Source organism: Genypterus blacodes, unplaced genomic scaffold (assembly GCF_046128005.1).
Source record: "Genypterus blacodes isolate CSIRO-AG114 ecotype Tasmania unplaced genomic scaffold, CSIRO-AGI_Gbla_v1 ptg000026l_1, whole genome shotgun sequence".
NCBI classification, from domain to species: domain Eukaryota; kingdom Metazoa; phylum Chordata; class Actinopteri; order Ophidiiformes; family Ophidiidae; genus Genypterus; species Genypterus blacodes.
The window spans coordinates 233,334-253,640 of record NW_027466839.1 but is presented as its reverse complement, the minus strand read 5'-3'; the positions used below and the strand labels follow the sequence as shown (position 1 = coordinate 253,640).

The window sequence follows — 20,307 nt, the reverse complement described above, 5'->3', positions numbered from 1 at the left end:
GAATTTTTCATTTCTGCTCAGGTAGCTATTTCTGTTTTCTGGCTTCAACACTGTATCCATCCTCTCATTCTCTCCCTCCCTCCCTGTCTCTCTCTGTTTGTTACCATCCATTACTTTCTCTTCCTGCCCTGTTTTCCTCATTTCCATGCTGCCCAACAATAATTTATTGTAATGTCGTGCGTCACTGTAGCACGCCTCTTCCTGTCGTATGTCTTAGAGTAGTAAAGTATGTCATATAAATGGATTTACTGCTCACCTGTGCTCTACCCGTCTGCCCACCTCTGTGTAATGTCCTGTTTATACGTTTACGTGATAGGAGAAGCAGCTTCTGCCCTGTGGCCTTCCTCTGCATGTAGCCATATGCAAAATACATGTCAAATCATTTATCATAAGGATGTATTCCCTCCCCCCACAGTACATGTTAGCCGAGTTAATAATGCATGTGTTTTGATGTAAGATCACATGTTCCCGCTCCTCTCTCAGCTCGCCCTCCGCTGCCCGAGGTGAAGGTATTCCCCGGGCCGTCCGAGGTGGTGAGAGAGAGCAGCAGCACCACGGGCATGGTGGTGGGCATCGTGGCGGCCGCCGCCCTCTGCATCCTCATCCTGCTCTACGCCATGTACAAGTACCGGAACCGCGACGAAGGCTCGTACCACGTGGACGAGAGCCGCAACTACATCAGCAACTCGGCCACGCAACCCAACGGCAGCGCCAAGGACAAACCCCTGGGCATCACCAAGATCTCCAAGAACAAGAAGAACAAGGACAAGGAGTACTATGTCTGAGGCGGAACGACGTCCAAACACACAGACATATACGCATACACCTTTATATTTAACGGTATATGTACATAAATAGATATATTCTCCAAAAAATACACACATGCACACAGACATGCTGATAATGTTTACTCTCCAATAATCACACACGCTGGCAAGCACAAACACTCATATACAGAGTCAAGCACATACGCACACATACACACAAACACGCACACACGTTTAAGCACAAACACACACACACACACACACACACACAGACAGACAGGCCTATGGGCATGGACCTCTATTGTACAGTATTTACCAATGAACAGAGTCTCTCTTAGAGGCTCATTTTATGAACATAAACACCATTCCAATGATTAAAGAAGCACCAGTTCAACTCCCAGTGAAGCACCATTTAGGGGTCAGCCAGTTTAACAAGACCAGTCACACCCCTGCCAAAGTCGGACCTCTGGCGTCGGACTGGAAGAGGTTGGTGAGAGACTTAAAGCGAAGCACACGGGCAGGCTTTGTCTTGAGCGCTGAATGACGCCCGGTCCAACAGAACAAAGACCATGTACAAAAAAAAAAGCACCAAGAGAAGCACAGAGTGACTCTTCCAAGCTTCTCGGCCTTCCTGCCTGTTCGCCCACAGGACTCCACGAAACGAAAAACCCTGAGGAGAAGAAGCACACCGAGCGGTCCGAAGCGCCAAACTCCCGAGCGGCACGCCGGAGGGAAAATCAGGGTGTAGCCATAAAAAAAAAAAGGTGAAATATGAAGGAATAGGCAGAGGAAGGGCTGGTGCCGTTAAGATGAGTGATGGGACGAGCTGCGGTTGTTGCTCTGCGCCGCGGCCGCCGCGTCACTGCTGCAGAGTCGATGTTTTACGACGCCCAACAAATCACAGAGGCGGAATCAGCGAAAAAAAACTGAGAAATATTTCCCTGGACAGGAAACTTGAGACTTCAGATGCTACCTACAGACAGCCAGTCCCAAATGACTGCGGTGTCACACACACACACACACACACACACACACACACAGACAGAACACTTACACACACACACACACACTGACGCATAAAGAAGTATCCATGTACACCCGCAATGCTAAAGACCATATCTTCATAACTGAACTCGGAAGATGTTGATTAATACAAGAAGACGATGGTGACAAATGACATTATGATAATTGTTATAGCATTGAAAATGATGAATATGAAGAACATTTGGGCAGTATAGACGCTTTGGGGGAGGGGGGGGTGGGGGGGGGGGGGGGGGGGGTGGGTGTCCTATTGCACGTGAATTATCTTACTCCGTGTGATTTATACTGAGTTGAAACTCCAGAGGTTACGCCACCGTCATCAACTCACCACCTCGGCTTGAAGTATTCCTAAAACACACACACACACACTTCATACGGTTTCCAGTCTGTGGGATTTCAAACACGATTTTAAACGCATTGGAATCCACTCTCCGTTTCCAAAAACACACTCGCCGACCCGAGTGCGACCGTCTCGAGTTGTGCTGCATGCCCCGAAGTCTCTGAGCTGTGCTGTGGAGTGTGTCCCGCCAAAAAGTCCCAGAGGAGGTGGTGGCTTTGGGAGGGGAGGGGGATGGGACATGGGCGTCCCGCAGGGGTCTGCTGTCTCACTCCGGGCCCACGCCCTGTTTTCTAGCCTGATGTCCCGCAGACCGACGCCCGCTACACCTGCTCTAAGCCCACCACCTTTTTATAGCAAAAACCACGTGAGGGGAAAAGAATCAAAAACAGAACAAAGTAAATGTTACCATGTGTTGCTAATAGATAGAGATGTCCAGTTCATGATGCCATTGGCCGTATGGGAATTTTGAGTTGCTTTGATTTTGTAAACACTCCCTTCTCTCTTCCTCTCTCTCTCTCTCGCCCGCCGTCTTCACGCAAATTGATTAATTATATTCATTGACGCACATGACATGAACGATCCCAGGCAGAAGGACGGGTCGCCGGCGCGTCCTGGGGGGTCGAGAGTCTACGGACTTTGTAGCGTTTGAGCCGTCTACAGCTCAAGGCCGTAGCCTCGGGATTTACCAGTACAAACTGTGCCGTGAGCCAGAGCATCCTGTTCTTTCCAGCCAATCTAACCAACCAATCAGATGCATGCAAAGTGGAACAGAGCCAGCGAGGACCAGATAAAGACTGTGTGGGTGATCTCCAGGTGTGATGGCAGGATTCATTTAACATTTCCTTCCTCCTCTTAATCCTTAACTGACATTTTTGACTTCCTCCCCTTCCCCTGCTCTTGTTTCCTCCTTGTTCACTTTCCTCCTCTATGTGCCCTACCAGTTCTTCCGATCACTATCTCTTTCTTTTCCCCTTTCTCTCTGTGTTGCCATCTGAAACAAAGGAGCCGTCTGAACCAATGGGATTCAACATCTAGGTGTTCATTAACCATGTTTATTTTCTATATGTACAATTTTTCTACAGTATTTACTTTTATTTTTATTGTTACAGTTCTTTGATGAACATAAAGTGGAAATTTATTATGAAAAATAGTTTTGAAGATTAATGAGTAAATAAAATATTACCCAAGTGAGCCTGGAGTGCTTTGGTGTGATGGTTTTTGCCCCCTCCTGGTGGCGGACCCCGGTACTGCGCTGGTTTCATCCAGAGCCCAGGAGGGAAGATTGAGTGTGAAATGTCAGAAGCGACGTTCTCTTTTCTTTTTACCTCATCAAAGCATTGAAAGCAGCACCTGTTCTTGCAAGAGCTTAACCCTGTCTAACCGGGACGACACACACACACGTACACACACCAGTGTGACTCGGTGCAGCCATCGCAATAGGTCTCTGCAGAGTTGCTGTTTGCAGGATGAAAGCTCCCTGAGACTGCAGAGCTCGGGTGAGAAGAGCTCAAGAGTTTCAACAAAGGCCTCTCGAGTCTCTCTGTATTATTCTCTCTCTCTCTCTCTCTCTCTCTCTCTCACTCTTCTTCAACCTCAGCCTGACATCATCTTTCTCTCTTTCATTCTCTCTGTGTATTTCTTTGCAGTCTGTACTCAACAGAGGGCTTGTTAGGCTGCAGCCATCTGCCTGGGCTCTGTCCTTGACCACAGCCAAGTCGGAGCACAGATAGAGATACAGCCCTGCTCATATTTATAGGCCAAATGAGAAACAACCCCGTCGCTCAGCAGTGGTCAGTCAGATATCTCGTGTTTCTCCACCTCTGACATTTACAGATAAACGGGACGATGTGTAAATCCAGATGTATTCTGCAGCACTTTGATCAACACCTCCTCTGCACAGGTGCAGCAGACACAGCAACAGTCCCATTAATCTACAAGTTCATATCGTCTATCAGCGCACACACACACACACAAAGAAAGATGCCTCCTCATACCTTCATCTCCTCTCCTTTGTCTGTGCACCTGCAGTTATCTGTCTGTCTGCCTGTCTCTCTCTCCAGCTTTCTTTCCTATGTGTGTAAGCAAAACTGTGGGAGACTGTGTGTGTGTGTGTGTGTGTGTGTGTGTATAGTCACGTTAGGAGCTCAAGGCTGAGGTTTTTCATCCTGCAGGAGGCATAAATCACAAAGATTTCTATTCCTCCACACAAAGGTCCCACAGCTCCACACACTCATACGAGAGACTAGAGCGTGAATCGAAGCTAATAAAAGGGCACACAAAGAAGAAATGTCACACAACGTTGTTTGTCACGGGCGTAAGTAGGAGTGTGTGCGTGTGTGTGTGAATGTGCAGTGTCCTTGCAGCTTTCGTTACTGTTGCCGTGTGTGTGTGCTTTGCAGAAAGAGACAAAAGAGAATATTATGTGAACTGCAGGTCATTGCTAATGAACGGAAGACAAAACAGATCATTTATATTTCTTACTCTTAAAGATTTCATTTAGTATTGAATAAGAAAATTACAAGCAACAATTACTTTATTAATATGTTTATGTTAAATAAACTAACATTGAGCATGTGGTTATGAAACATTTTGGAGATTATTTTCATACAGAGAGAGAAAAGAAAAAGGAAAGAATCTCCTTGTTCTTAATGAGAACAAGGAGATGTGGTGAGAAGGAAACAAAGTAACAGCCAGTCCCCTGCAAAGGCGGGTTGTAGATTTAATAAATAATAATATTGTGTTCTGTACCAAAGTGATAATCGTTTAAACCACAGGTGTCAAACTCAAGGCCCTCGGGCCAAACCGGCCCGCCAAGTCATTTCATGTGGCCCGCGAGAGCAAAGAGCTTTTAACCTAAATTGTCCATAAACTTAATTTCCCACAATGCATGTCGATTTTGCGTCCTACGAAGGGACGGCATCCCGATACTTAAATGCAGCGTTTCCACGTCAGATCAGCGCTCAACACAGGTTATTTACCGAGATTGGATTCTCTGAGATTTTCGTAAATAACTCCTTCATGTAATCTCCGTAATCTCATGAATCGTGAGCGGCTCTCCGTGCCTTACATTCTTCTCAAATTGATCTTCTTGATCGATTTGCTCTCCCCAGCTTTCCACCGCAGTATCCAAATCGCTCTTTTTCGTTCATTTCCTGCTTTGTACTTTTCAGTAAATGCCGCGTGTTTGTTCTGGAAATGTCTTTGAATATTTTGCCTTTTACTTCTGTTATTTATTATAATTTCTGTCTCATTATTATTAATTATTATCCTGTATTGTTGTCAGTGAAATCAAATTGTAACTGTCCAGGCAGAGTTAAACTCTGTTCCCCCAAGACTTTTTTTGGAGATAGTGAGTCAGTTCAGTTCACATTTCTACACAGATGTGGAAATGTATATACATTTAAAATCATACAAGTTGTTTTGTTGTTTTTTTCCTGCAGAAAAAGTTTGGTAACCACTGACTTAAGACATTTTAGGTATGTTTTGTAAAAAGATAGTTAAATAAAAGTAAACATATGGAATATGAACCTGTACTTTGCACAAAACTTGTCCATTTACACCCATTTATAGGTTATCATGCTATGATTTTACTAATCCAGCCCACTTGAATCTAAATTGGGTTGAATGTGGCCCCGAACTGTGAGTGTTGTGTTACATGGGTCCATGTTCCTGCTGTGACCTGTCTGTGTGTCTGTGTGTGCAGTTTAGTGCTTGATGTGATTAACTTTGCTTCCAGATTGTAAGACAGGCAGCGGTTTGTACTTCTGTCAAATCAGAAAAATGTGTTTATCTTGGTACTATTATGATCTCTGACTGCTGGTTTGTCACACACACACACACACACACACACACACACACACACACACACACACATCCCACTAGAGACCTCCTACAGCCTCAAACACCCTAAAAGCTTTTCACACGCCTCCACCTTCGTCATTACATAGCAGAGACAGCCTAAGCACCTCGTCCTTGTGTGTCGGACCTGGTGGTGAACCGATAGTGGACAGAGGGACGGACAAGCCAAAAAAGATTTGCATCCAAGGAGAAGTGTGGGCTCTCATGAAAGGCCTGCAAGCATAAAATCAGAAGAAGAAGAGACAGAATAATAGAAGCAAGCCCAGAGGATAAAGAAGGAAAAACTAAAGAAAGTAGAAGATGAGACTGAGAATGACGATGACGATGGCGATGATGAGGATGATTGCGATGATGCAGAAGTTATCGGCCTCGGTTCTTGGCTCAGACACGGAGCTCGGACCGGGGGAAGTGACCCGCTTGGTGAAACGAACCCTAAACTGCTACGAGGTGGGCATCATGATGACAGAGATTCCCTCCAACATCCCCAGCGACACACAATGCCTGTGAGTACACACACACACACACACACACAATTGTTGTTAAATCAGCACTGAAACAAAATTAGAAACTATGTAGATCAGTGGTTCTTAACATGGGTTCGATTGAATCCAGGGGTTGGGTGAGTCATTCTCAGGGGTTCGGCAGAGTTCGGTTCACACTAGCAATTGACTGCCGACAATTTGGCAACACACAATTTTTCTTCGCCGTGTTAGATTAAAAATGGTAAAAAAATGGTTTCATCCCACCCTAGTAAATAAAACAACATCCATCTTTGATTTTTTACGACTATGTCAAATCCTATTTGTGTCCAGTTCAATTGTGTATGGATTGAGGATTATTGGAGAAAAACAAACATTGTCAAAAACCTTTGACATTTGTTTTCTGTGTTTATGAGCCATGCTGAGTGCCAGAATAAGCATGGGGGCCAGTGTAGATGTAATGTTGGACCACTTTCTTGACATGAAGTTCCACTATTCTGTCCGTCAAAGCCCAACAATCCAAGGATGCAAGACATTTTTAAGACTCGTTGCCACGCAGGGTGTGGGATTAATAAAGATGATCATATATGTGTGAATGCAAAAGCTACCAGTAGCAGGGTGAGCAACAACTGTATGTGTGTGTGTAATGCTTTAAAGAGGGGTCACGCAGGCGGGACGGCAGCTAGGCAACGGAGCAGAGAATAGTCTAGACAAAAGAGTGATAACAGACCACAGCTGTGCCTACGCAGGTAAATGTAGCAAGTGAATAAATGTAGCAAGTTTAAAACCGTCAGAATGCAGAATAACGGGAAATGAGAGCTAGGCCGATAATGCTCGCGACCGGGGCCCAACTGCCTTATATGGCCACGGAAGTGAATGTGAGGAGCCATGTGGAAAAATACCAACAAAGAGGCGGCTTCCCTGTTCTGTCTGTTACCCCCTGGAAGGCGATACAGATCACTGAACACGCGCACCACCAGACTGAAACACAGCTTCTTTGTAAGGGCTATAAGTGAACTCAACAAAATCAAACATTAGACAAATTACTACCCAAAGTCAATTGCAATATTGGAGAGAAGTTGAGGGTTCTTCACCCCGTTTAGACACCTTGCTTTTGTTTACTTTTCTATAGGCTCATAATGCCCCTTCAAAAATGCTGGCCATTGAGCTGAATGTAAAACCCAAGTACACTTACTGACTGGTCACAGTTTCTTCAGGACCTCCTTGTTCAAAACAATGATGATCAGGTAACTAAAATTGGAGGTCCCAGCAAAAAAGTGGAGATTGATGAGACGGTGATAGCCAGAAGGAAATACAACAGAGGGAGAGTTGTTTCAACATAGTGGGCCTTCGGCGCAATATGTCGTAAAAACAAAAAGTGTTTTATTAAAATTGTAAAGAACAGAACAGAGTCATATCCAGCATGGGTGGGACAGCCGCTCACGTTTAGTGTTGCAACAGCAGATGTCAACGCTGAATACCTCGACATAATCATTGAACTTCAGCAGAGCCAGCTTCAACAGCAACTCATCATCACAACAACGCCCTCAACGTCACCAAAATTGTACCATACCCTGTTATTGCTGAGAAAGCCCTTGAGATAGTCACACCGTTTGTTGCAATGTATCTTTGCAAGCAATCCTTTTCGAGGATGGCAGACATGAACACTAAGAAAAGGAACAGACTCTGTTGCGAAAATGATATGAGAGTGGCACTTCCCAAGGTGAAGCCGCGCATTTCTCAACTTGTATCTAAAAGGCAACAGCAAAAGTCACATTGATTTGCAGTAAATAATCATTGAGTTATGGTTTTGTGTGAAATTCATGTTTGTTGGTTTTCTTCTTTGAACACAGTGATTTTGTGTGCAACTGATGCACTGATAACATATATACCTAAGTTTTGAAGAATATATATATATGTTTTATTTTTCTAATTACAAAGGGTTCGGTGAATGCACTGATGAAGCTTGCAGGGTTCAGTACCTCAGATAAGGTTAAGAACCACTGATGTAGATAAAATTGTATTATCATGAGGAGCGGTGTTCTTTATTTGGACTTGTTTTGTTTCATGTTGCACCAAACATAGCGGTGCTGATTTGATTCAGACTTCATTGACTGTGGGAAAAGCATGCAGCGCACATCTGCCTCTCTCTCCCCCGCTTTGCCACTGTGTAACCAAACTGAAATCAGCCACTTTTAAGAAGGCTGTGCATGTTCTGGGGATCTTGGCTCCAAACTTCTCCTCTAACTTTCCAAAGGTGTCGTTAAAAGTGTCGGACAAAGTTTGGATGTTTTGCCCCCGAAATGTGTTCTGTGAGTCAGATCTGTCAAAAAAGAGAGGGGATCGTGACTCGGAGTGAACACTAACTTGTTGTTTTGGTGCTTGAAACATTTTGAAGGAATCTCAAGGTTAGGAGCAAAGATGGGCCCTGACACAGGAGAGTGGGAGGGGGGGAGAGGGGGAGAGAGAGAGAGAGAGAGAGATTAGGATCTCATAAACGTGCACAAGAATACAAACACATCTCTGAAACACACACACACATGCACAAAAGCATACAAACAGATGCAGCACAGACACACACACACACACGTACACACACAGTCTCTACTTCTGCCACATACTTTGTTGCAGAAGTAGGAACTGTTCCCAAGAGGTATGGTGATCTCCCAGGAGGCATCATGTGCATTCTCATCTGTTCTGTTCCGATCCAAAAATGCTAACTATCTAAATGGTGCTTCACTATCTCTCTCTATCACAACCTATGATGCGATATGTACTAGCCAACATTGCTGTTTGACATCATCCTGTAAGTTCTCTATGTACCCCATGACATCATTGCAACTCCAGTCCACTTGTACTCTACCTCAGGATCTACGTATAAAGTTCAACAACAGTAGGGATATCACAACCTTCCTCTCTTCTCTCTCTCTCTCTCCTCTTTCCCCTCTTTCTCTATAAAAAAACGATCTCCAAAATATCCTACACTTGTATGCACAATGTCATGTACAATGTCTGCTTCAATAAAAACAAATTGCAAAAGAAAAAAACAAAAACAAACACACGGCCGCAGAAGTTGTTCCAGCAATGATTTGAGTTTTGTGTCTTTTCTCTGCACGGACAGGAAAGTAAGGGAGACGCAGATCCGAACGATTCCCCCCAGAGCCTTCGCCGGCCTGCTGCACCTCAGCAGACTGTGAGTGTGTGTCCATGTTTATTCTTTGATATCGATGTAATGACCCGAGGAGGTCAAAACACAGAAGATATAGAGATCAACCAAACATAGCTCCACTCTTCCATTCTCCCTCTTCTCCCTCTCCACTCCTGTACAAGTCTAAACCTGGAAACACCCCTTTATTCCCTCAGATCCATTTCACAGAACGACATGTTGGACAGAATTGACGACTTCGCCTTTGCCGACCTCCCCGAGCTCACTGATATGTAACTATGCACATCATCCCAACTTGCTGCTGTGTGTTTAGTCTTTGATATGGAACAAGAAGAGCTGCAAACTCCGACACCCAAACGGTGTGGGAGGGAGTGTGTTGGGAGTCACACAATCTATTTTTCTTTAATTATCTGTCACAGAAAAAATCATGGACACACTCTGCTGTGTTTCTTCTCAGTTACATCTCAGAGAACGGCGCGTTGGAGAGCATCGGCGCTTTCGCTTTCTCCAATCTCCCTGAGCTGGTCGAGTTGTGAGTACGGCTGTCAGGAAACACACCGTTCATTCATCACTGTGAGGACAGAGCCTGTGTGTGTGTATTGTTTATTTATGTGGCAGTTTGTGTGTCTTTCAGAACAATAACCAAGGCTAAACACCTGACACACATCCATCCAGACGCGTTCAGGGACATGGCGGGACTACAGTACCTGTGAGTACCTTTAAAAGTGCATCTAGTACAAAGTAACAACATCTGTGAGCAAAAACGACAGAATAAGATTGAACGGAGCCACAACTTAATACAATCCGACAACGAAAACGTATATACTTACTAATAATTCAATTGATCTGACCTTAAGAAAATAAATGTTACAAATTCAAGATATGAGCCATTTAAAGGTGGAGTTAAGGACTTTTAGAGCTCAATGTTGATGACGTTAATGTGTCATGGGTCTGATAATCTAGTGCAGATGGATGAAATGATCTCGGGCGAGACTAAATAACCATCTGAAGACTTTTTTAAATTCTTATTTTTAGTGTTGATACAAAGTTAAAATAGGTCACGGGTGGCAGTGGAGCTTCTGAAGGCCCCCAAGGAGACACGGACATCACTTTTTAATGAACTCAGACGCTCTAAAAGGGACATGAAAAGTCACGTCTGGCCTCTGGAGAGCAAAGTACGTTTTAGCCTAAAATGACCAAACCAGCAAGACTGAACTTATAAAGAGTTTAAAGGATGAGTAATTGTTGTATTTGACCCGTTTGTGGAGTTTCCATTTTCCATTTTATTTCAGTAGCATTGCCGGACAAATAGGAGACAAACAGAAAGCAACTGCATGACACGACCATTCATCAACAATTGCCAAAAGTCCATTTCTCACTTTAAAACACCGATTTGAGGATATTAATGTTAATAATTCAACTCAGAACCTTTAGGTTTGTCTCATTTATGCTTTAATACATACACTACAAAAACCAGGGACAAAAACAAGCTTATGTCTTAATAAGAGCAGCGAGTAACACAGAGTCTCCAAACAACCTTTCTGAAGAACAAACATCCTTCACCGACACCATCATCATATCACTGCCTGAGTCACACTGGAGGGTTCTTGTCATGAAAAGGCGTTTTTTTTTAACTCAGGATGTTTTTTAAGGGTTTTCTTGGTTGATACGGTGGATTCAGGCTGTGTGTGTGTTTGGGGTGTGTGGGATTCATTCATGTGTGGTGTTTGTTGTCACAGGACCATTACCAACACCGGACTGGAAAGCTTCCCAAACTTAACCAAGATCCACTCAGTCGCAGGCAGCTTTCTGATGTAGGTTGACTCACACACACACACACACACACACACACACACACACACACACACACACACACACACACACACACACACACACAGATATTGACATTTTTGCTCTACTACATTTATGATAATATAATACAGGTACTGATTATTAACACATTAATCATTCTTGTAATTCACAGAATGATCTCATGACATATATTTGCTATTAAATTATTGGTATTTGTTAAAGTACCTTTAAACTAACAATACAAATAAAGCTTAAACGAAGCACCACAGACGAGCTATCACACTATAACTCTGCTTTAATAATTAAACATTGTAAATTTGCCTTTTCCTGCCAAGTCCTTTAGATGCTAAAATTCCTTTTGCTGCTTATATTCCTCACTTTTTGCTTCCAATGTTTAAATGCATTAGTTTGGCTTGTAATTCCAGTAGTTTCACTTTGTGCTTTGGAGCCTTAGAGATCAAGAATGCAGATCATGTCTACACTCGGCTGAAACTTTTTTCTTCCAAAGTCTCTCTTTGAGTCGTGTCCTGGGTTTTCACACAGGCGGAGGGTTTATAAGAGGTTTAATCATCAGAGAGTGATCACTTTCTGCTGCTCCTGCCAGCTGTTGGTCTGCAGGTTACTCAGTGTGTTGGCACTGTGTTTACTTTGTCATCGTGGTGTGTTCAGTGACCTGCAGGAGAACAGCCACATACAGAGAGTCCCCGCCAATGCCTTCAGAGGCCTCTGCACTCAAACTATCTCGGAGATGTAAGTGATTCATCATTTTTTTACAAGCACACACGCACACACACAGAGAGAGAGAGAGAGAGAGAGAGAGAGAGAGAGAGAGAGAGAGAGAGAGAGAGAGAGAGAGAGAGAGAGAGAGAGAGAGAGAGAGAGAGAGAGAGAGAGAGAGAGAGAGAGAGAGAGAGAGAGAGAGAGAGAGAGAGACCCCTCAATGACAGCTCCAAGTGGGCATTACGTGCACAGTGATGAATGTTCCCTGAAACGCTCCCTGCCCTCTTTTCGGTGTTCTATCTTCTCTATTTTCTCCTCCTCTAACACTTCTTTATCTGCACCGCTCTTCTCTTTTTTCCCTCTTTGCCGTTCTCCTTTAAAGCCGCAGACCTGCTAGAACCTCAGTAAATCAGAGTGACGTCAATTTGAATTTGGTTCTCCTCTGTTCTACATATTTCATCATTTACATAATCCTACTTATATTAAAATATTGTCAGTGTATTTTTCTCTTTGAAGACAACAAATGGAAATGTCACTTGTGTTGGTTTATTGCTGATATGCAATGCAATGTAATAATAATAGTAATCATGCAAATAATATTACTTCCAATAAAAGATACCACTACTACTCCCAATAATAATAATAATCTGATTCAGCTCTCCACTACTGCTACAACTAAATCATCATCTATCATTATATGATTATGATTATCAGTATAGTATCATTAACTAGTGATGACATCCAAAACCTTAATAATTAACTGGAGGGAAGGAAGGAAGGAAGGAGGAAGGAAGAAAGGCGGTGTTTGAACTTTACTCATTTTTTATTCCTTGTCATGTCATGACAAAGTTCCTATCTAACAAACTTACTTGCTCTCATGTCAACACGTTCAGCAGAGAAAGAATTGCTCAAACATTACCAAGAGCTAAAAACCTATTCAACTAAAAAAGCTTCATCGTCATGGTTACAGCTTTGGTAACACATCAAGTTCATCCTTAATTTTTCACTTGGAGCCATATGAATGTATTTTGGCTCCTGCTTCCACTGACAGACGGCTCTCCAGAAATGGCATCGAGGAGGTGGCGAGCGACGCCTTCAGTGGCACCAAGATGTTCAGATTGTGAGTCACAGGCAGACACACAATTACATACAAAAGCTTGGAAGAAGGAAAGAAAACAGTCTGCTCACATGTATATCTCTCTCTCTCTCTCTCTCTCTCTCTCTCTCTCTCCCCCCCCCCACCCCCCCTTCCGCCTTCCACCCTTAGGTGCTTGAAAGGAAACAAGCAGCTTACTTACATCAATCCCAATGCCTTTGTGGGTTCCAGTCAGTTGGTGGTACTGTAAGCATGACAAACACACACTAACTCCTGCCTGTGTGATGCATCACTCTCATCAACACTCCTTAATAAGCTCAGCACGTAGGAGAAAACAATGAACAATGTGTGGCCTGTGCACGCCGCCGGAATAAGTCGGAATAAATACACATTTCTTTAAAGGAAAGTGCCATATTGAAGATAAAAATAAACTCCGATTTTTTTTGTTATTTCTTATCTAGTGCCCTAAATTTAAAAAAAGATGAATTATTATCTTTGTTTTTCTTTCAGTCTACTGGCACTGGCAGGTAGAATAGCAGTGCAGTGGTTCTCAAACTGTGACCAGTGGGAAAGCGCCCCCTAGTGGTACAACTGGGGAACGACTTTATCAGAAATGCTTTTGTTAAGGGTCAGGGTTTGAGATTTGATTGACAGGCCTATATGGCTATTTATTAACGTTATACACAGTCACAGGCTACACAGTCACCAAATCACTGATTGGACCTTTAAGATGTGGGCTTCCTTTGCCCTCAGTTTAACCCCTCGGTGCTTTACAGGGACATCTCTCAGACGGCGCTCAGCTCACTGCCGGACTCTATCCTCGGCGGCCTCAGGAGGCTGATCGCCGAGTCGACCTATCACCTGAAAGAGCTCCCTCGCGTGCAGCTGTTCACCAATCTCCGCCAGGCCGACTTCACCTACCCCTCACACTGCTGCGCCTTCCGCAACATCCACAGGAACAGGTACACAACACAACACAACAACGCAGTCATACTACTCCTGCTGCTGCTTCATTTACGCAGATGTCTCTTAAAATGTCTGTGTCTGTCGTCGTGTCTAAGGTCCAGGTGGAACTCTTTGTGCTCCCACCCGATGGCGAAGGAGAACATTCACTTCTACAGAGACCATTGCTCCAACTCCACCTCTATCGCCTGCAGCCCCGTCCCAGATGCCTTCAACCCCTGCGAGGACATCATGGCTACCGTCCCCCTGAGGGTCCTCATCTGGATCATCTCCATCCTGGCGCTGGTTGGGAACACAGTGGTGCTCCTTGTCTTGTTAGGTAAGGTTAATTTGTGTTTATAATGTTTTCCTCTCTGGTTATCTGATGTTGTTGGAAGTCTTTCATTCCTCCATGTGTCTGATGATGAATTGCTGCTTTGTACCTCTCAGGGTCACATCTCTCTCTCTCTCTCTCTCTCTCTCTCTCCTCTGCTCCTTTGTGCTGCCAGGTAGCCCCTCTAAGTCAGTCCCTCGTTTCCTCATGTGTCACTTGGCCTTCGCTGACCTCTGCATGGGCATCTACCTGGTCGTCATAGCGACTGTAGACATTCTCACCCGTGGATGCTATTACAACCACGCGTTAGACTGGCAAATGAGCCTCGGCTGCAGCGTTGCGGGATTCTTCACGGTGTGTGTGTGTGTGTGTGTGTGTGTGTGTGTATGAAAGCATGTTAGCGTTAGTGTGTGTTATGCATTTTATAAGCTTATGTAACATGTTTGCAGGTGTTTGCCAGCGAGCTGTCAGTGTTCACATTAACCGCCATCGCTCTGGAGCGCTGGCACACTATCACACACGCCCTGCGGCTGGACCGTAGACTCCGCCTCAGACACGCGTGCGTTGTCATGACAGCAGGGTGGATCTTCTCCATTGTAGTCGCTTTGCTGCCCGCGGTGAAGAAGGCGGGAGTCAGCAGTTACAGCAAGGTGGATGCTCCCTTATATTTCCCCCTCACTCCCTCACGCCTCCTCGTTGTTCCCCCGCCCTCTTAGTGTCAGAGTTTGCATTGACTTGTTGTTGTTGTGTTGCAGGTGAGCATCTGCCTGCCCATGGACGTGGAGACTCTGGTGTCTCAGGTCTATGTGGTGTCCCTCCTCCTCCTCAACGTGTTGGCCTTCTTCTGCGTGTGCGGCTGTTATCTTAGTATCTACCTGACCGTCCGTAACCCTTCGTCGGCCCCTGCCCACGCTGACACACGCGTGGCCCAGCGCATGGCAGTGCTCATCTTCACCGACTTCCTGTGTATGGCTCCCATCTCCTTCTTTGCTATTTCCGCCGGCTTCAAGCTCCCACTCATCACAGTCTCCCATGCCAAGGTCCTGTTGGTCCTCTTTTACCCAATCAATTCCTGCTCCAACCCTTTCCTGTACGCCTTCTTCACCCGTACCTTCCGGCGAGAATTTGTTCTCCTGGCGGCTCGTTTTGGCCTCTTTAAAACGCGAGCGCAGATTTATCGGACAGAGAGTTCCACCTGTCAGCAGCTGCCCCCTAAAAGCAGCCATGTGACCCTGGACTCTCTGGTGAATACAGTGAGTCCAGATTCAAAACAAGAGTCCAGAGTCTAACCCGTGTGTCCATCTTCCAAAACAAATCTAATTAGAATTGACTTGTCCCATACCACTTTTGCTGGTCTATCAACCTATTTCTGTCCCTCACACACACCTTCCAATCAGAAACAGTTAATGTTTAATGTGTTACAGAGATACTGCACCAATTTGGCAATATTCAACTCCAATGTGCTCTGTAAACTTGTGATATATGGGGGAATTACATCAAGCAACACAATAACAGATACAAGCAATTTGTTTTTCTCCATTGGTTTGGCTCATTTCTCGAAACAGAAAATACATTCTCAAAACAACATGGACAAACCTCCAAACCACTTGGCAATTGTTCACAACAGAATTGAATTTCTCATTCATTTCATCAAATTGCAAATGTCTTAGTACATGTCTCAATGTCTCAGTACATCTTTGCAAATTATTAAGTACAGGTAGCCTACAGTTAGTTCAGTTAGCCTAAATTTAGCACAATTTCCAAGTGAATAGATCTTGTTGATCTAAACTGATTGTTGATTCTCAGTGGAGAGTGGTTGTTCTCTCCAAAACATGTCACCATCATTTCAGAATCAGAATCGCTTTAATCGCCAGTTAAGTTAACACTTAAGAGGAATTTGCTCTGGTCCTTGGTGCGTACAAATAAGAGAGAGACAACAAGAAACAACATTTAAAACAACATATAAAACAACAACATATAAGACAAAATATAAGATTAGCAGCTCGGGAATTAAATAAAAAAAACACACTAAATGAAATAAATTAGCTAAATGGGTGTTAAAAAAGATGCAGGGGTTTTGTGATAAATTAACTAAATTGAATACTGCAAGTAAAATAAAGTGAACGTGCAGAGGTTAGTTGTGAGGTCGGTGGAGGACCCGGGCCTTGTTGATAAGGCCCACTGCAGAGGGGAAGAAACTGGATTTGTGGCGTGAGGTTTTGGTCCTGATGGACCTCAGCCTCCTGCCAGAGGGGAGGGTTAAAAACAGTTTGTGTCCAGGGTGGGAGGGGTCAGCCAGAATCTTGCCTGCCCGCTTCAGGGCCCGGGAGGCGTACAGGTCCTGAAGGGACGGCAGATTGCAGCCGATCACCTTCTCCGCACAGCGTATGATACGCTGAACCAGACGGTGATGGAGGAGGTGAGGATGGACTCAATGATGGCAGAGTAGAAGTGCACCATCAATGTCTTTGGCAGGCTGAACTTCTTCAGCTGCCGCAGGAAGTACATCCTTTGCTGGGCTTTTTTGGTGAGGGAGCTGATGTTGAGCTCCCACTTGAGGTCCTGGGATATAATGGATCCCAGGAAACGAAAAGACTCCACAGTGTCAACTGGGGAGTCACACAGAATGATGGGGGAGGGTGGAGCTGCGTTCAGTCGAAAATCCACGACCATCTCCTTTGTTTTGAGAGCATTAAGCTCCAGATTGTTCTGCCCGCACTAATTCACCATGCAGACGGTCAGTCTCCTGCCTGTAGGCAGACTCGTCCCCATCAGAGATGAGTCCAATGAGGGTGGTGTCGTCCGCGAACTTCAGGAGCTGGACTGATTGATGACTGGAGGTGCAGTTGTTTGTATACAAGGAGAAGAGTAGAGGGGAAAGAACGCAGCCTTGAGGGGAACCAGTGCTGATGGAGCGTGAATCAGAGACGTTTTTCTCCAGCTTCACGTGTTTCATTGTATAAGTTATCACATGCACAACAGTCTGTTCAATTGTCAAAATTAGTCAAGAACATAATACCATGAATACGATATGAATCTCTTGGAACATTTGATGAATTGATTACAGAAATTGACAGTCAGGTGAAACTAGAACTTGTGGCCAGACAGACAGCGTGTGGATGGCCAGGAGGGCGAGGACGGTGGCCAGGAGAGGGAGGGTGAGGACAGGGACCAGTGAAGCAGACTAGTGCTTTATTTACAGCACTGTAGGCTACATATAATTTTCCTTGTTTTTTGTGTATGTGTTTCTATTACAGTATATTATGCTGGTATTTTATTTTTTTCACATTTGTCTAGGTACCTAACTTATTGCACTCTTAGTATTTATTTTATTTTTTTCTCATTTGTCTAGGTACCTAACTTATTGCACTCTTACTCTAGCACTAGTTGCTAATGAAGGCGATAGAGGTGGCTAATGCTCTTAGCTGTCTGTTTTGGAAGGAAATGCACTTAATTTCTTGTGATCTGAAGTTCTTTTATCTACCTATGTTGAACGCACTTATTGGAAGTCACTTTAGATAAAAGCGTCTGCTAAATGACTGTAATGTATATGTATACATTTTCTTTTTACTCTGATTTATGGAAGTTACTTTATGTGTGGGAATAAAACTGGTTACAATTTCCTTGGCAGTATGAGTGCAATGTGTGATGTCAAACCTCAGAGGCTACTCTTACCGTAAAATCTTGTTAGCAGCCCTTTGGGCGGCAGTGGCTCAGTCCATAGGGGATTCAGCTTGGGAACCGGAGGGTCGCCGGTTCGAGTCCCGTATGGACCAAGAAAGTGGACTGACAACTGGAGAGTTTGCCTCCAGGGCACTGCCGAGGTGCCCTTGAGCAAGGCACCGAACCCCTAACACTGCTCCACGGGCGCCGTATAATGGCTGCCCTGCACCCCCTCTGTGATGCATGTGTTTGTGCGTGTGTGATATGAGGGGGTGCAAGATAAATTTCAATTGCATGCGATTTGCTGTGAATTGCATGCAAAATGACGAATAATAAAGTATCTTAAATCTTAAATCTTCAGTTTTATACACAATTGCATTCTGTTAGCTAGACAAAAAAACTAGTACAGTAACCATTATCAATGAAGGACTGGGCTAAGTGACAAAACATCTAAACATTTTGACTTGCAGTGCTTACACAATGCCAAAGGGACGATGCATTTTGGGGGCACTGACTATTTATATGAGAAAGGAATTTAGTTTTGACACATGAGTGAACTGTTTTGGGAGAGATATGAGCTTTTGCAGGTGAACCATGGTGTTGTGCTGAACCATCCAGGTTATTTTGGGAAAAGCACCAAGAGTGTTGAGAACGTCCGGTCTGTTTCAAGAAATGAGCCAAAGCACTGACTCGTGTGCACTCGTTCTCGCTGGCCTAAATAATGATTCTGCTTTGTTTGGATGGTGCACCAGATGGGTTGAGTTCTCCTCTTCGTCATTGCAATTCAGATAATGTCGTCACCATTGAATTGACTTTTGTGCAGCATCTTATCTAAATGCCAACCGTTTGGTGTCCCAGCAGGTTAAACCAAATCAAAGTGCTTTAAGATGCTGTTTAATAAAGTCGTGGTGTACAGGACAGCAACGTAATGTGCACAGACAAATGAACAAGGACATGTAATTGAGTGATATTCAATAACAAGCACACTACTGGGACTTAATAATTAATAATCTCCACGTGCGCTCGGTCTGCTCTAATGCTCCCTGCATCCAAATCCTTCCCACGACTTTGTTTCTTATTCTGGATTAAGGAGATGTCGTGAAAAGAAATGTTGTTGAGTGTAACATGTTATATGATTGTATATATTAGATGTTTCCGTAGGTTTTTGTATCATTCATAAAGCTGTTTGCTGTGTAGGGCGGCAGTAGCTCAGTCGGTAGGGCTTCCTCTTGGGAACTGGAGGTTCGCCGGTTCGAGTCCCTGCCGAAGTGCCCCTAGGCGAGTCACCGAACCCCCAACTGCTCCCCCCTCTGTAATGTAGTGTAAGACCCTTTGGATAAAAGCGTCTGCTAAATGACCGTAATGTAATGTAATGTATCTTCTCTGCTCGAGTGAATTTCATGTAAACGTACCAGGGGAAAGAAACCAAAACACTCAGACACAAAGTTAAGCAGGCGTTATCTTGGAACGCTGTCCTTCGAAGCATCCGACGCATTCAAGGACAACATGACTCTTACCCACCCTCTGCTCAGTCTGCCAGGGTGGGTGTGGGGCGGCGGGGAGGGAGGGGGGCAAGAGTACACAGCTGCTCTTCTGAGTTTTGATTGATGCGCGCAACAGAACCGACAAACAACGTGGCTGCACTTTTATCTGCCAGAGAGATTTTGAACGTCTGTGTGTGTGTCAGAATTTGGAAGGAGATTATGTTCAGAAATGTCGGGGTCAGAACTTATCAATCAACATTTTCCCACTCACAACAGGAGGATGGATGTGGCAGATGGATTATGTAGACACACAGACACACACACACAGACGTACACACCCACACACATACGTTGGCGACCCAGGATTTCAAGGCTGCAGGTGCAAGACAGCGTCTGACTCCATCTACTTGATATGGATACACTGCCTCCTGCATGCCAACGTGGGATGTGGGTGCTTTTATATTTCTAGCCACCGGAGGACACTGCTGAGGCGGAATTTGCTGCAGACTGCTCTATTATTGTCTATTCAGCTGTGAATTTCGATCAAAATAAAACATCAAATAACAAAAATCTCTCAACCTCCTGTGATGGAACTGTAAATTAGA

At 44.4% G+C, this 20,307-nt stretch overlaps 2 protein-coding genes across 2 annotated transcripts in view; both read left to right on the top strand.

Annotated features, from left to right (window-relative positions):
- The window catches only part of nrxn1a (neurexin 1a), a 51,667-nt gene extending 49,655 nt beyond the window's left edge, over window positions 1-2,012 (top strand). Inside the window, exon 24 of the mRNA XM_076143577.1 lies at window positions 484-2,012. Within this exon, the coding sequence (XP_075999692.1) occupies window positions 484-785 (302 nt within the window). The 3' untranslated portion in view covers window positions 786-2,012. The remainder of the gene's footprint in view (window positions 1-483) is intronic.
- Window positions 2,013-6,318: 4,306 nt separating this feature from the next.
- Window positions 6,319-15,844, top strand: fshr (follicle stimulating hormone receptor). The gene is made up of 14 exons (XM_076143556.1): window positions 6,319-6,509; window positions 9,607-9,678; window positions 9,849-9,923; window positions 10,109-10,183; window positions 10,286-10,360; window positions 11,391-11,465; window positions 12,133-12,213; window positions 13,235-13,303; window positions 13,451-13,525; window positions 14,056-14,241; window positions 14,341-14,561; window positions 14,731-14,909; window positions 15,005-15,205; window positions 15,311-15,844. Exons 1-14 carry the CDS (start codon window positions 6,319-6,321, stop codon window positions 15,842-15,844), a joined length of 2,109 nt encoding a protein of 702 aa, XP_075999671.1.
- The last annotated feature ends 4,463 nt before the right edge of the window (window positions 15,845-20,307 follow it).